A 14,265-nucleotide genomic window follows, 5' to 3' on the forward strand; every position below is an offset into this window, starting at 1 on the left:
CACAATAATCATATAAAGCATTAAGACTGTTTTGTAGTCCTTTTTTACTTTGAGACAATAAAACGATATCATCTGCATAAAGAAGAATATTTAAAGAAAAGTCCCCAATTACAACTGGATCAGAATTACAATTGACTAAAGCATTAGTCAGGTCATTAATATAATAATTAAAAAGTACAGGGCTCAGTACATCTCCTTGTTTTACTCCTCGCTCAGATAAAAATGTTGAACTGAGTCCATTTGAAAACTTGATTCTGCATACTGAGTCAGTATACATTGAATAAACAATTCTAAAAATTCTATTTGGAATATCATGTATCAAAAGTTTATAAAATAGTCCTATTCACCAAACTGTATCAAAGGCTTTTTTAAGATCAATAAAAGCTGCAAATACCTTTTTATTTTGTTGGTTATAATGATAAATTACTGATTTTAGTGTAAATATGTGATCAGCAGTGCGACTATTTTCTTTAAAACCAATTTGATTTTTGTTGATTAAGTTTTTACTATTTATGAAGTTCATATGTCTGTTATAGATAACTTTATTAAACAGCTTGCCAAGGTTGGAGCTGATGGATATGCCCCTATAATTTCCAGGGTCAAATTTGCATACCTGCCAACTTTTGAAAATGCCCATGGGGGTTTTAGCGCGCGACAACAATTTCAATGGTTACAATTCTTCGCGACGACTGTTTTGCGCGTGCTGTTTTGTAGTCTAGAAAAATTGTAATATGTTTATAGTACCCTTATTGCCTTTCTATTTGAATGAAAATAAAATATTATAAAGAAGAATCTGTTTCTTGTTTGGTTTTGTTTTTGATAATTGAGTATTCACTGCTTGCAAATAAATCATTATATTTATTTATCTTTATATCTGTATAGGTATGTATTCATGTCTCCATCTCCTTATCATTGGTAACTGTATAGACAAATAAGAAAGAAATATGCTATACATGTATGATGTATAATTGCAACATGATAAATAAATTAATAAGAAAAATAACAAACACTAACAACAGTATTGCAAGGTTTAAGCTTTATGAAAGTCATATGATATTTCTAGAAAATTTTAAAAAAGACTCAGACAGTGTAAAATGTTTTGCTATGTTTTGTTCACTAAATTAATTTAATCTTATATTCTGACTTAAACAATTCTCAGTCTCAGTGTTTATTAGATTTAAACCTTACTGGGACATTTATGCAGTTTAAACTTTTTGTTTATCTAATCTAAATTGTAATTGTTATGAATAACAAACACCAAAAATTGTAGAGAGACTTGTAATATAAGCTTAAATCTAGTCCTTGAAAAAAAGTCTAGATTGCTAAAATAATTTATAAATTTATAATTTTTTATTTGTCCCAAAACATTTGAATTCATTTAATAACCATCCTTTTATGATAATTTGATTAAAATATTATTCATTTATAGTCTTTTTACAATTTACACTTTTAAGAGCAAAATAACTTAAAACAGGATAATTCAAAGGGAAGTAACAATTTTTTTTTAACAACACAAGTTCAATATCTAGCATGTTAAAATAATCTTGAGAGAAAACGTTTTTGATTGGCTGATTAATTTGATCATGAGAAACACACAATTTGATTGGCTGAACACGATTTTCCTCCATTGGACACAGTTCAAAATCGAGAACAACAATATTTTTCGTGTAGATTTTCACCAAATCGTGTTTTAGAGGGTTTTTCAGGAACACGATCGTGCAATCGTGACAAAGGGTCAAAATCGTGTAGTACACGCCTAAATCGTGAAAGTTGGCAGGTATGAATTTGTTTCCCTTTTTGTGGAGAAGAACTAGAAAACTTTCATTCCAGGTCTTTGGAAATTTTCCACTAGTAAAAATAAAATTAAATAATTTATGAAGTGGTTTAATTATAACTGGTACAACATTTTTCAACATTTCATTTGAGATCATATCAGCAGATGAACTCTTACCATTACAGAGTAATCTAATAGCTTTTACTATCTCATCTGCATTTATTTTTGTGTTTATTTCATCTGATATAACAGAATAGTTTAAATTAGCTTTTAGTGATTTAAATTTGTGGACTACATTGCTTTGGTGATCATTGTAATCATGATCAGACTTATTAAGATTTTCATAAAATTTAATAAAATCTTTTTGGGGAATATCATTAGCAGATTTATCTTTTAATTCTGATTGCTTACTAAGTTTGTTCAAAATCTTCCAGAAAACCTTGGGATTCTTTTCACATGTGTTACTTAGTTCTGAGCATATTTTTCTTTTATATGTTTTTTCTTCATATTTACAAAGTCGTCTAAATTTTGACCGGAATGAATAAAACTTTTTCCTGTACTCTGCATTTTCAGGAAATTTATTTACAAGTTTTTCATAATTTTTCATTGAAGTGCGAAGCTCTTTACAAGATTCTGAAAACCAAGGTAAACATGTTGTTTTCCATTTTTTAAGGACATTTCTTGATAACCTTCTTTTTGAAAGAATGTAAAGAAACTGAGGACCCATACATAATGTATGCATTCATAAACTTTAATTTTGCCTCAAATTATCTGTTACAGTAGCTTTTGTACATGAAAAATATACTAGCAAAATAAATCTGAATGCTTTTAATGACAAAATTATAGTGGAAATTGCTATAAATAATAAAAGTACCTGAACCATAGGACTCACTGGCACCAAAACCACCACTACCAAAATAGCATGGTCCATATATTGATCCATATTCCTTTCCAGGTAAAGATCCTGTAAACAAAGAAAAGTGTTGAATAAAAGTTTAAAAAGTTGTTAGGTATGGAAAGTATCTTACAGATTAAGCACATTATCAGAAGAAAAAAAGTTATGCCAATTGACTATTTAATTATCAAATAACCTGAATATTAAAGCCAAACATCTAGTTGACAATAAACACACTACCCAAGATTTTAATTTTTCAAACTGTCTAACAATAATTTGTGTAGAGTAATATTACTCTTTTACAAATGTTTCCATACTTTATAATCCTTTACCTGTCTTTTTTTTTTGTCTATTTTTTCTGTTACCTTTGATTTTGCCAAACTAAATACAGTATAATCTTTAACCTTTACTTGCCGCTGAGAGCTATTCTTTTCCTCGTAGACAAAATGTGCAAGACTGTATCATGAACTTAATTCATTTTTAAACCTTACTTTCTCAATAGCAATTGTACAAATTTACCTGTCGTTTGACCTAAATGTTGTTGGGTAAGCTCCACCGCTTCCTCCAATGTATACATTCACCTGTCCTATAACCTTACCTGATGCTGCATTAGCTCCACCCCTTCCACCATAGCCACCTCCAGCAGAACTCCTTCCTGCTCCTTTCCCAGCAGACGTGTACCCTTTACCAGTGGCAGAGAATTTTCCAGCATTATGGATATTTAATATATCTGTCCGGAGATCCAGATTTCCAACATTAAACTGTCCATTTCCTTGTACAGTCACAATACCTGTATGTCCACTTTTTTGTACCTGTATTTGAAAATAATGAATGTTTTTATTACAGTTGATCTATCTATTTTTTTTTAATAACAAAATGATCTGTTGCAGTTAAACTACTAGACATTAAATAGCTGAACCATAATTCTAGAACAACAGAAAGGAAAATTCAAAATTGATAGCAATTTAAGTTTAATTCTGACCTAACAAGCAAACACTGATTTTCCTAAGACTTGCTAAACAAGAATGTGTCCCTGTACATGGATGCCCCATCTGCACTATCATTTTCTTTGTTTTCAGTGGACCGTGAAAATGGGTGAAATCTCTAATTTGGCAAATTTAGAATGATTTTATCATAGGGAACATGTGTACTAAGTTTCAAGTTGATTAAAACTACCTCAACCAAAAACTTTAACCTGAAGCGGGACAGACAGAGGGATGAACAGATGGACAGACGAAAAGACAAACGAACAGATGCACAGACCAGAAAACATAATGCCCATAAATGGGATATAAAAATGACTAAGTTACATATTTATTTTTTGGTTAAGATTAATTTTCAGCAGCCTGGTTTATTAAACAGTAAACTTTTGTCAAAACCTATGTATACTACCAGCAGCGGGATATGAGTTTTATTGTTTCCAATTCCCTCATAACAATGCATAACTCTTATGGAATTACACCAAAATGGCCATATTAGTTTTTAACATGATGTTTCAATATTGTGTTGCCAAGAGTGTGTGACTTAATGGTCTATGGTCAATAAATTATAAGGCAGAAGTATAATACAGCTTCATATGCGTTGCTCTACACCAATTAGACATTTTTTATCTAAAGCAGAATAACTGTTATTTACATGGTCTCCCAATACCCTCAACATCCTAAATTTCAAAATTAATAAAATAATAACTGAGGTACCTGTAAATGATAAACATCAGTCTCATCTCCAAACACACTGTTCAGTTCTAGTATGCCTCCATTCTGTACAGTAATGTTTGGGAATGTTAACTGTCTGTTGGACGATTCTTCAAACTTGAGTGTAGCTCCTGTATAAAATGTTTAAATACTAAATTAAATTTTTAATTTAATTCTATTTTTAATTTAATTCTATTTTTAATTTAATTCTATTTTTAATCTAAATTCCTATCTGTTTATTTTGTTTCCAAACAACTAAGATCATATAACAATTCACTAATTAAACATATTTCATAAAATGAGAAAACTAGAGGCTCTAAAGAGCCTGTGTCGCTCACCTTGGTCTATGTAAATATTAAACAAAGGATGCAGATGGATTCATGACAAAATTGTGTTTTGGTGATGGTGATGTGTTTGTACATCTTACTTTACTGAACATTCTTGCTGCTTACAATTATTTCTATCTAAAATTAATTTGGCCCAGTAGTTTCAGTGGAAAATGTTGGTAAAAATTTTCAAATTTTATGAAAATTGTTTAAAATTGACTATAACAATGTATAAAGGACAATAATTCCTTAGGGGGTCAATTGACCATTTTGGTCATGTTGACTTATTTGTAGGTCTTACTTTGCTGTACATTATTGCTGTTTACAGTTTATCTCTATCTATAATAATATTCAAGATAATAACAAACAAGAATGTGTCCAAATTACACGGATGCCCCATTCGCACTATCATTGTCCATGTTCAATGGACCATGAAAATGGGTAAAAAATATAATTAGGCATTAAAATTAGAAAGACCATATCATAGGGAACATGCGTACTAAGTTTCAAGATGATTGGACTTCAACTTCATCAAAAACTACCTTGACCAAAAACTTTAACCTGAAACTCACTCTTTCATTTCCTATACTCAGTGGACCGTGAAATTGGGGTCAAAAGTTTAATTTGGCTTCAAAATTAGAAAGATCATATCATCAGGAACATTGTTACTAAGTTTCAAGTTGATTGGACTTCAGCTTCATTAAAAACTACCTTGACCAAAACTTCAACCTGAAGCAGGACAGACAGACGAACGAACGGTACGAAGAACGAACCGACGAACAGACCAGAAAACATAATGCCCCTCTACTATTGTAGATAGGGCATAAAAACGGCAAAATTTCCTTAAAATAACCAAGTCAGGGGCAGCAACCTAACAATGGGTTGTTCAAACCATCTGAAAATTTCAGGGCATATAGATCTTCACCTGAAAAACAATTTAAAAGCAGTCAAATTTGTTCTAAATGCTTTGGTTTTGAGTTATAAGCCAAAAAAAACATTTTACCACTATGATCTATTTTAAGCTGTGGCAGCCATCATGGTTGGTTGGCCGGGTGACATTACACATTTTTTTAAACTAGATACCCCAAAGATGATTGTGGCCAAGTTTGGATTAATTTGGCCCAGTAGTTTCAGAGGAGAAGATTTTTGTAAAAGATTACTAAGATTTACGAAAAATGGTTAAAATTTGACTATAAAGGGCAATAACTCCTAAAGAGGTCAACTGACTATTTTGGTTATGTTGACTTATTTGTAAATCTTACTATGCTGAACATTATTGCTGTTTACAGTTTATCTCTATCTATAATAATATTCAAGATAATAACCAAAAACAGCAAAATTACCCTAAAATTACCAATTCAGGGGCTGCAGTCAGATTCATCTAAAAATTTCAGGGCAGATAGATCTTGACCTGAAAACATTTTCACCCATGTCAGATTTGCTCTAAATGCTTTGGTTTTTGAGTTGGTATAAGCCAAAAACTGCATTTTACCCCTATGTTCTATTTCTAGCCATGGCGACCATCTTGGTTGGTTGGCCCGGGTCACGCCACACATTTTTTTAAACTAGATACCCCAATGGTGATTGTGGTCAAGTTTGGTTCACTTTGGCCCAATAATTTCAGAGGAGAAGATTTTTGTAAAAGTTAACGACGACGGACGATGACGGCGACAACGACCGCCAAGTGATGAGAAAAGCTCAATTGGCCCTTCAGGCCAAGTGAGCTAAAAAAAGTGGTGTTTAAGATAATATAATTTCAGAAAGATGCAAAATCTAATTCCTTATCAACAAGAGTTAATGATACAAATTAAGGGTATAATTCAACTTAAGAATAATGTATATGCGTTCAGTATGTTTCATGAAAAATATTTTTACTTGCACTTATGCTGCAATTAGTTAATGAAAACAAATTAAACCATTAAACTTTCTCACTTTTCTCCATAATCTAGCATATTTTAATCATTATATAAATGAAGATCAGCATAATTTACCTGTGGCCACAAGAAGATGAGCTAAATCTCCAACAACTGTACCCCAGATTTTAACAGTGTTACTATTTAAGTAACTAGATGTACAGGCAGATGAACTCATGCCTTTGCCTTGTTCGTCCAAAGATTCTCTGAATTCCACTGTAGCTTCAGGAAGGATCCATGTTGACTCTTTGTATATAAATGGATGGTAGGTCACATTTGCTCTACGATATTTTGTGGTCTGAAAAAAATCAGGTTTATGAAAAATGAATTTTCCAGCTTCAAACAAATAAGTTAGCAACTAAAATCAAGGCAGATATCTTTATAAGAAGTAAACATTTTTCCTAATCCTTAAATAGTTCATCAATAATAACTAATGAGTGATACCTTACACCAAGATCTAACATGGTAAATTCATTGCATCTTAAATCTATGGTTTTTACCCCCTCCTCTAAAAATGTATTTCCTCTAACCTCAATTAATTCCAGTGTATGATGTGGGGGAATATGTAAATGACCTGTATCATCACCAACAACTTTGACAGATTTTAAGCGTATATTGGTTCCATTCACTGTTAAGTGGGCTCCACCATAGATTTCCACCATGGTAAAATCATAGACAAAGCCATCACTGGTAGGTAAAAGAAAAGCTACGGCTCCTGTAAATCATTAAAACATTTGTTAGAATAAGATAAGTCAAAGAATTTTGAGTCTCCAAGCAAACTTTGACCAGAAAGATTTTTTTATAATTAATTAATTTGTATGTGGTGCATACATAGTAAAACCATTTCATAAATTTTCCGATTGTCTACATCTATGAGTTATCTGAACCTACTTGCCTTCACTACAAAATTACAATAAAAAATATCATAACAATGCACAGAACATGTAAAAGTATTGGGTCAGAACTAATTTTCCAAATACAAAATTTTTAACACAGGTCTAATAAAATATCTAAGATTATACATTTATCATCTAGATTTAATAATGCTACACAGAGAAAACAACATTGTAGATTACTGCAAGGAAATTCTTTATTATGGTCTTCAAGTTTTACAGTGGCATCTTCATTCAAGCTGGCATCTTGAGGCTTAATGTTCAGTGGTTGTGGTTTGTAGGTGTGTTTCTTGATTTTTTATATAGATTTGACTATTGATTTTCCTGGTGAATTTTTAGACAAGTAATTTTGGGGCCCTATTTTTGCCCTTTTTTTTAGCTTGCTGTTTAGTGTGAGCCAAGGCTGTACTTTGACTTATAACTGTTTACTCTTTAGGCATTGGATCGATAGTTGTCTCATTGGAACTCATACCACATCTTTTTTTTCATTTGAAGATTGAGACTGGCAAGTATTAAGGTGGTATGGGTGTCTTTCGCCATCTTGGATTGTAAAAAACAGAGAATCTAAGGTCCATATTTTCTATCAAGTTAGTAAAATTTGATGCAGGAATGCAGATATGTAATGTGAATTTTCATTTAAAAGAACCAATTTATAAGAATATAACTTAGGAATATTAATATTTTTACAAGTGTAGATTTTTTTTTATATTTTTTTTAATATTTTCAAATTGGCAATTTAAGGGGAGGTAACTTTAAAACAGTGCATTTTCTGAATGACTCTACATGAAATTTTCCTATTTTGTCTTTTAGCCGAAAAAAACGTACGGTGACCCTATTTTTTCTTTTGATATTCTCAAAGCATTGTCTGAAAGCAATCTTTTCCTAATTTATTTTACAATTCTATCATTTTGTTTAGTTTCTATTCACAAAATGGTGTTTTTTCCGGTATAATCCATACAAAATTTGTCATTTTGTCACAACCTGTAGCTTAAGAAAATGCGCGGTGACCTATCATTTTTATTATACTTTTGAACATGTATCAATAGATACTACATTTTCACAAAGTATGAACAAATTCTATCATTTTTATTTTAGACTCCCATACCACCTTAAAAAATGTTGTAGATTAAACAAGCAAAAATATTACATCTAACTTACCAGTTGATTTGTAAGTGTTGAAATGACTTATATCCGCTGTAGTTCCGGAAGGTTCAGTCACCTGCAAAACATTCAAATAGTGTAAGTTTGATTTACCATCCACTAGGTGTAAACAAATCAAATTACATTTTAACAATATACACAAGAATGTGTCCCCAGTACACGAATGCCCCACTCGCAATATTATTTTCTATGTTCAGTAGACCGTGACATTAGGGTAAAAACTCAAATTTGGCATTAAAATTAGAAAGATCATATCATAGGGAACATGTGTACTAAGTTTGAAGTTGGTTGGACTTCAACTTCATCAAAAACTACCTTGACTAAAAACTTTAACCTGAAGCAGGACAGACGGACGGACGTAGGGACGCACAGACACACAGACCAGAAAACATAATGCCCCTCTACTATTGTAGGTGAGGCATAAAAATAACATGATTGTTGTGGAGATGTGGTATGATTGCTAATGAGACAACTCTCCACCAGAGTTTAAATGAAGAAGAACGAAGCAATATAGGACACCAAAGGAGGAAAAACATAAAAAATGTGAAAAATTCAAACGAGAAAACAAACAGCTTATTCATAGGATACAATTCATGAAAAATAAATTTGACCAACATGGACCAACAATCACCACTCAATAACAGGCTTCTGAGGGCAGGCAAATGATTATGAGAACTCAATCCTCCCTTAACCTGAGACAATGAAAAGCAAAGCATAAGAAACCAACTATGAAATTCAGTTGCTTGGTTCTTCTGATTATCATATTATTAATGAATGCTCCAACTGTTTGGTGTGTTAGCATTTTATTTTTGTCAAGTAAAAAAATATAAATGCAGTATTGATAGTCCATTTTTGTGCTATTCAGTTGACTGTGCTGTTCAGTTGACACACAGTTGATGTCTGGTTCTTACTAAGTCATTGTACTAAAACATTGTTTATCTTACATTTTATAATATAACAAGAATGTGTTCAATTTACACGGATGCCCCACTTGCACTATCATTTTACATGTTCAAAGGACCATGAAAATGAGTAAAAAATATAATTAGGCATTAAAATTAGAAACATCATATCATAGGGAACATGTGAACTAAGTTTCAAGTTGATTGGTCGTCAGCTTAATCAAAAACTACGACCAAAAACTTTAACCTGAAGAGGGACAGACGGACGAGCAAACAGACGAACCAATGGACGGACAGACGAACGGACGCACAGACCCAAAAACATAATGCCCCTCTACTATTGAAGGTGGGGCATAAAAATCAACTTTTCTATTGTAAATATCACATTATATGTTTCAGTTCTTAAAAAATGTAAGTTAAGAATGCACAAATGTAAAGTAAAAACTGTATCTTTAAAAATTACCATAGGCTTTTGACATTTGTTGTCTACACGTAGATTTCTGCTCGTCTTTGTCTGGAAATACATAATTCCTGGCCCTCCAGGTTCATATCCGGAACCACCTGTTTAAAAACACAACTTTTTAATTAAATGGTTTTACCACAGATGAGGTCATTATTATGTCTAAACAGTCAGAGTGCATTGTTCAAATAACTGCGAAAGAACAAAAATAAACTTGTGGAATATTGCCACAACTCTATAACATGTTAGACTTTTTTTAAAACATAATAATTGCACCAAATATACAACAGTATTTACAATGAAAACATCAATATATCTAATGCCTATCCAACATACTTAAACATACTTTTTCTCATTAAGCTTTTGGTTAAACGCACATGTTTATTTGATGGAAAGATACTTTTCTACATAATTTTCAATTCTACCATGTTTCCTGTAATTTCTGGTGCTACATACATACAATCTAACGGGTTAAGACAAGCAGTTTACAGTCATCATCACATTCTTACAAAACTCAACACATGCACACATTTTGTCATTTTAAGAAAAAACTATAGCGATACTTCAAATCCACATTTCATCACTGACAAATTGAAGGAAACCCTGTAAGATGTTAATTCTAACAGGAAGTGTACATAGAAAATCCACTACACTGCTACAGCATCCTAAATATATATCATAGTACAAAAAAATAATTTATCCACTACTAACCTCATTTATCCACTATATACAATTCCGTGGCAGGATAACTTACCTTTAGAAGTGACATGTCCACTTTCATATGTTCCCTGACTAAAGAAGAAATTAATACGGCCACCTGATCCACCACCACCATTTGCTAAGCCACTGCCACCATTACAGTATATATAACCGGACATGGATAGGGTAGGACACTGGACATATAGCGAGCCACCAGAACCACCTCCAGCATTCGTGACCTGTAATTATAAAGATCAAAATTAATTCTGTATAAAGAGATTTACAATACTGTCATGTTTAAATACACAACTTTTTTTTCAATTATTTATATGAACCACCCGGTTTCCTTTTACTCTGAGATTTTTTTCACTTTTTTTTCCAATCTTTAATTTGAATACGTGAGAGGTTACTCTTAAATATTTCCAAAATAATCACCTTTTTAAAACACTTTAATATCTTTGTTACATGAGCTGTTTATACCCTAAATTATATAACATTTAAAGTACTATTGATCAAACAGATGACTTATTTGTGTTGATTAAAATATCACTGAATTTCCCAAACAAATATCTCTTAAGGTTGCCTAAAAAATAAAGATGTACATTGGACAGAGTACAATATTTTCTTGTTATTCTGCAATGCATTACTTTTAAATTGAACCTTTGAAATTACACCTACCGTAGCATCATCTCCATTGGCTCTCATTGTTCCCTCCAATGTTAACTGTGTGTTAATATTTAAATGGAGCCGCCCACCCCCACGCCCACCTAGGGTACTGCCAGCACTACCTCCACCACTGCCCCAGGTTCCTTCTGTGTAGATACTACCATGGGGCATAGCAGCATTAGCTACACTTCCTCTACCTCCTCTGCCTCCATAACTGCCTCCACTTGCTCCAGATGAAGAACCTAATCCACCTCCTTACATGTATAATATAAATGTATATTAGTAAGTATTTCATGTTTTTGCATAGCAACATAATATTTCCCACAGAAAGTAACCAAAAGTTAGCGTGCAATAAATTCGAATATTGCACTAGTGCAATAAATCTTCAAAATTCATGACGTCATCAATGACAAAATATTAGGTTAAACCAATTTTTACTTTCAATATTATATATCTTCACAGTAAAAAGGGTTATTGCATGAATATTCAGGAATATTGTCCCTCATACAACATATATTGCACTGGCAAGCTCGTGCAATATTATACAATTACTGTCTTTTGATGAGGTAAATATGCGGTTTTATTGACTTTTGAAAAACTGATATTCACTGAGGCCGACGGCTGAAGTGAATATCTGTTTTTCAAAAGTCAATTAAACCCCATAATTACTGAAACAAAAGACAGTAATTGTTTTATTCCATATTCCGAGAAAATAAAATGTATTTAATGACAAACATATACCAAAACTTATTTTACACGAAACATTTTACCATAACATTGCACGTAAAAGCGCGTGACGTTAAGCGCGGTGAATATCACTTTCTCAGGTGAATATGCTTTTTTATTCAAAGTCCACTTCATATAGAGAAACCTACTAAAATAATACAAATATTGAATAATAAATTTTATTCGCGACAATATTCCCCAATATTCATGCAATAACCCTATATAATGAGTCATTAAACTAAACCTAAACTAAGAGTATGTATCAAATATCTTATCAAAGTAATGTTGCTCCTTTAATATTTTTAGGGTTGTCAGCAATAAAAACACATTTTTTTGGAAATCCAACTTTGCTCCTCAAGATCTTTATCTTAAGATTTTGCAATACATGATATAGAATAGAATAGAATAGAAAAATATAACATAATGATTCAAACATAGACTCAGGCATGTGCTTTCACAAGAAAACATAACAATGACAAATAGTAAACTGTAATAAAATACTGGTAACAAACTTAATTTGAAAACTTTTTATGAATACATCAAGAAAATTTTAAAATAAGGAACATAATTGGTTGTGAAGTCATCAAGAAAGTGTTAAAAAGAAAATTAAAATATCTGAAAAATAAGTTGGTTGACAGTTTGAGTGATCTGATTTAAACAACACAGGATATGATTAATATGTTAAAAACCTTTTAATTTATACTAAAATTATAAGATTAACAGGCAATGTTGATTTTAAAATAGGTTTCTGAATTAATTATAGTTTTCTGTCAATTCATCATTTTTTCAGTATTAAGTTAAAATAAGCAACATAATATCTTATTATGCTTCAGAGACAAAAAAATTCTGTCTAAACCTAAAATCTTGTTTAAGATGAAATATACTCCCCTGTATCCCTTCCTATTTAACTCACCAGTTCCCTTACTATTTAGATAACCACCTCCAGATACATCTAAAGTCCCTGACACAGTCATTTGGTTTGTTTCAATATAAAGTGATCCTGCTTGTAAAGTACCACTGATTACAATGTTGTCTGTAACGAGTATGTCAGAAGCTGTATTTCCTGAATTTGTATTATCTGGCATTCTTCTGAAATCAATATCCAGCAATCCAGCTACATTGACCGTAAGACTTTCTAAAATAATAGGTAATGTGATATTGACCTTTCCAGTATTTGTTATACCAAATGATCGTATTTCCACTTTTGATTTGGGCTGAGCATTGATAGAACCACTTATTTCTACTGTATCTATGTCAAAGTGTGTATCCCCAGCCTCCAACAAACTTCCTGTGTCCATCACTAAATTTTCTGCATAGATAGATGAGTTTGTTGCAAATGGACCAATAGGATGTGAGGAATCAGAATCCAAAGTCATGTGACCTCCAAAACCAATAGAAATAGTTAATCGTTTGCTTGATGATGAAGGTGCTGTAATGGCAACTGGTTTATATGATATAAAGGTTCCATTGATATCTGCAGTCTCAATCAAGAAGGGGTATTCTGTTTCAAACTCAAAGATGGAAGAACTATTATGAATATACATGTAGTTCCATCCCTCGTCAGTTTCATTAATGTATCTGTTTAATATTTGACCAGCTTTAAGATGACCATTAACATATACATTGTGGAATGGCATCTCAGATACTCCACTCCATGATTTGGTTTCCTGGGCATTGTTTTCAAGTACCAATGTTCCACTTACACCGATTGTCAAGGTCTCAACCTTGGCAAGTCTTTGACCTCTGAAAATAACTGGTGTATGAGACTTCATCAATCCATTGACCTCAATTTCATGTACTAAAAATTCATCATAAGGAGTGAACAGAAAAGTTCCTTCTTTACCCACTGTGACTTTGTCTACTCCAGGATCGGTACTCAGTAGCGTAGCATTCAAGAATCCATTAACAACTAAGTATCTGGCTCGGATGTTGTTGTAAGTTGTAGCAACCTGGTAAAAAAATTCAGAAAAGAATGTTTGATGTTCAACTTTAAATAGACTAAAAGATTAGAAGAAGTCATATGTACATCTGATATAAATCTATTAAATTGATTTTCTTTTAAATAGTATCTTCAGATTTTTATTCATCAAATATTAAGGAAATTAATTCTTGCTGCTTTACGTTTACACGATGAAGAAATAAATATTTTGATCTAT

The 14,265-nt window shown here is 32.0% G+C and overlaps 1 protein-coding gene across 1 annotated transcript in view; it reads right to left on the reverse strand.

The window, feature by feature from the left end:
- LOC134704886 (uncharacterized) overlaps positions 1-14,265 on the reverse strand; it is a 158,710-nt gene that overhangs the window by 125,398 nt on the left and 19,047 nt on the right. Inside the window, exons 8-17 of the mRNA XM_063563671.1 lie at positions 13,023-14,058; positions 11,396-11,637; positions 10,773-10,956; positions 10,022-10,119; positions 8,654-8,714; positions 7,133-7,317; positions 6,681-6,900; positions 4,367-4,494; positions 3,268-3,481; positions 2,649-2,738 (exon numbers count right to left, since the gene is read on the reverse strand). Of these exons, the coding sequence (XP_063419741.1) occupies positions 2,649-2,738; positions 3,268-3,481; positions 4,367-4,494; positions 6,681-6,900; positions 7,133-7,317; positions 8,654-8,714; positions 10,022-10,119; positions 10,773-10,956; positions 11,396-11,637; positions 13,023-14,058 (2,458 nt within the window). The remainder of the gene's footprint in view (positions 1-2,648; positions 2,739-3,267; positions 3,482-4,366; positions 4,495-6,680; positions 6,901-7,132; positions 7,318-8,653; positions 8,715-10,021; positions 10,120-10,772; positions 10,957-11,395; positions 11,638-13,022; positions 14,059-14,265) is intronic.

The sequence above is a fragment of the Mytilus trossulus genome, chromosome 1, assembly GCF_036588685.1.
Source record: "Mytilus trossulus isolate FHL-02 chromosome 1, PNRI_Mtr1.1.1.hap1, whole genome shotgun sequence".
NCBI lineage: Eukaryota > Metazoa > Mollusca > Bivalvia > Mytilida > Mytilidae > Mytilus > Mytilus trossulus.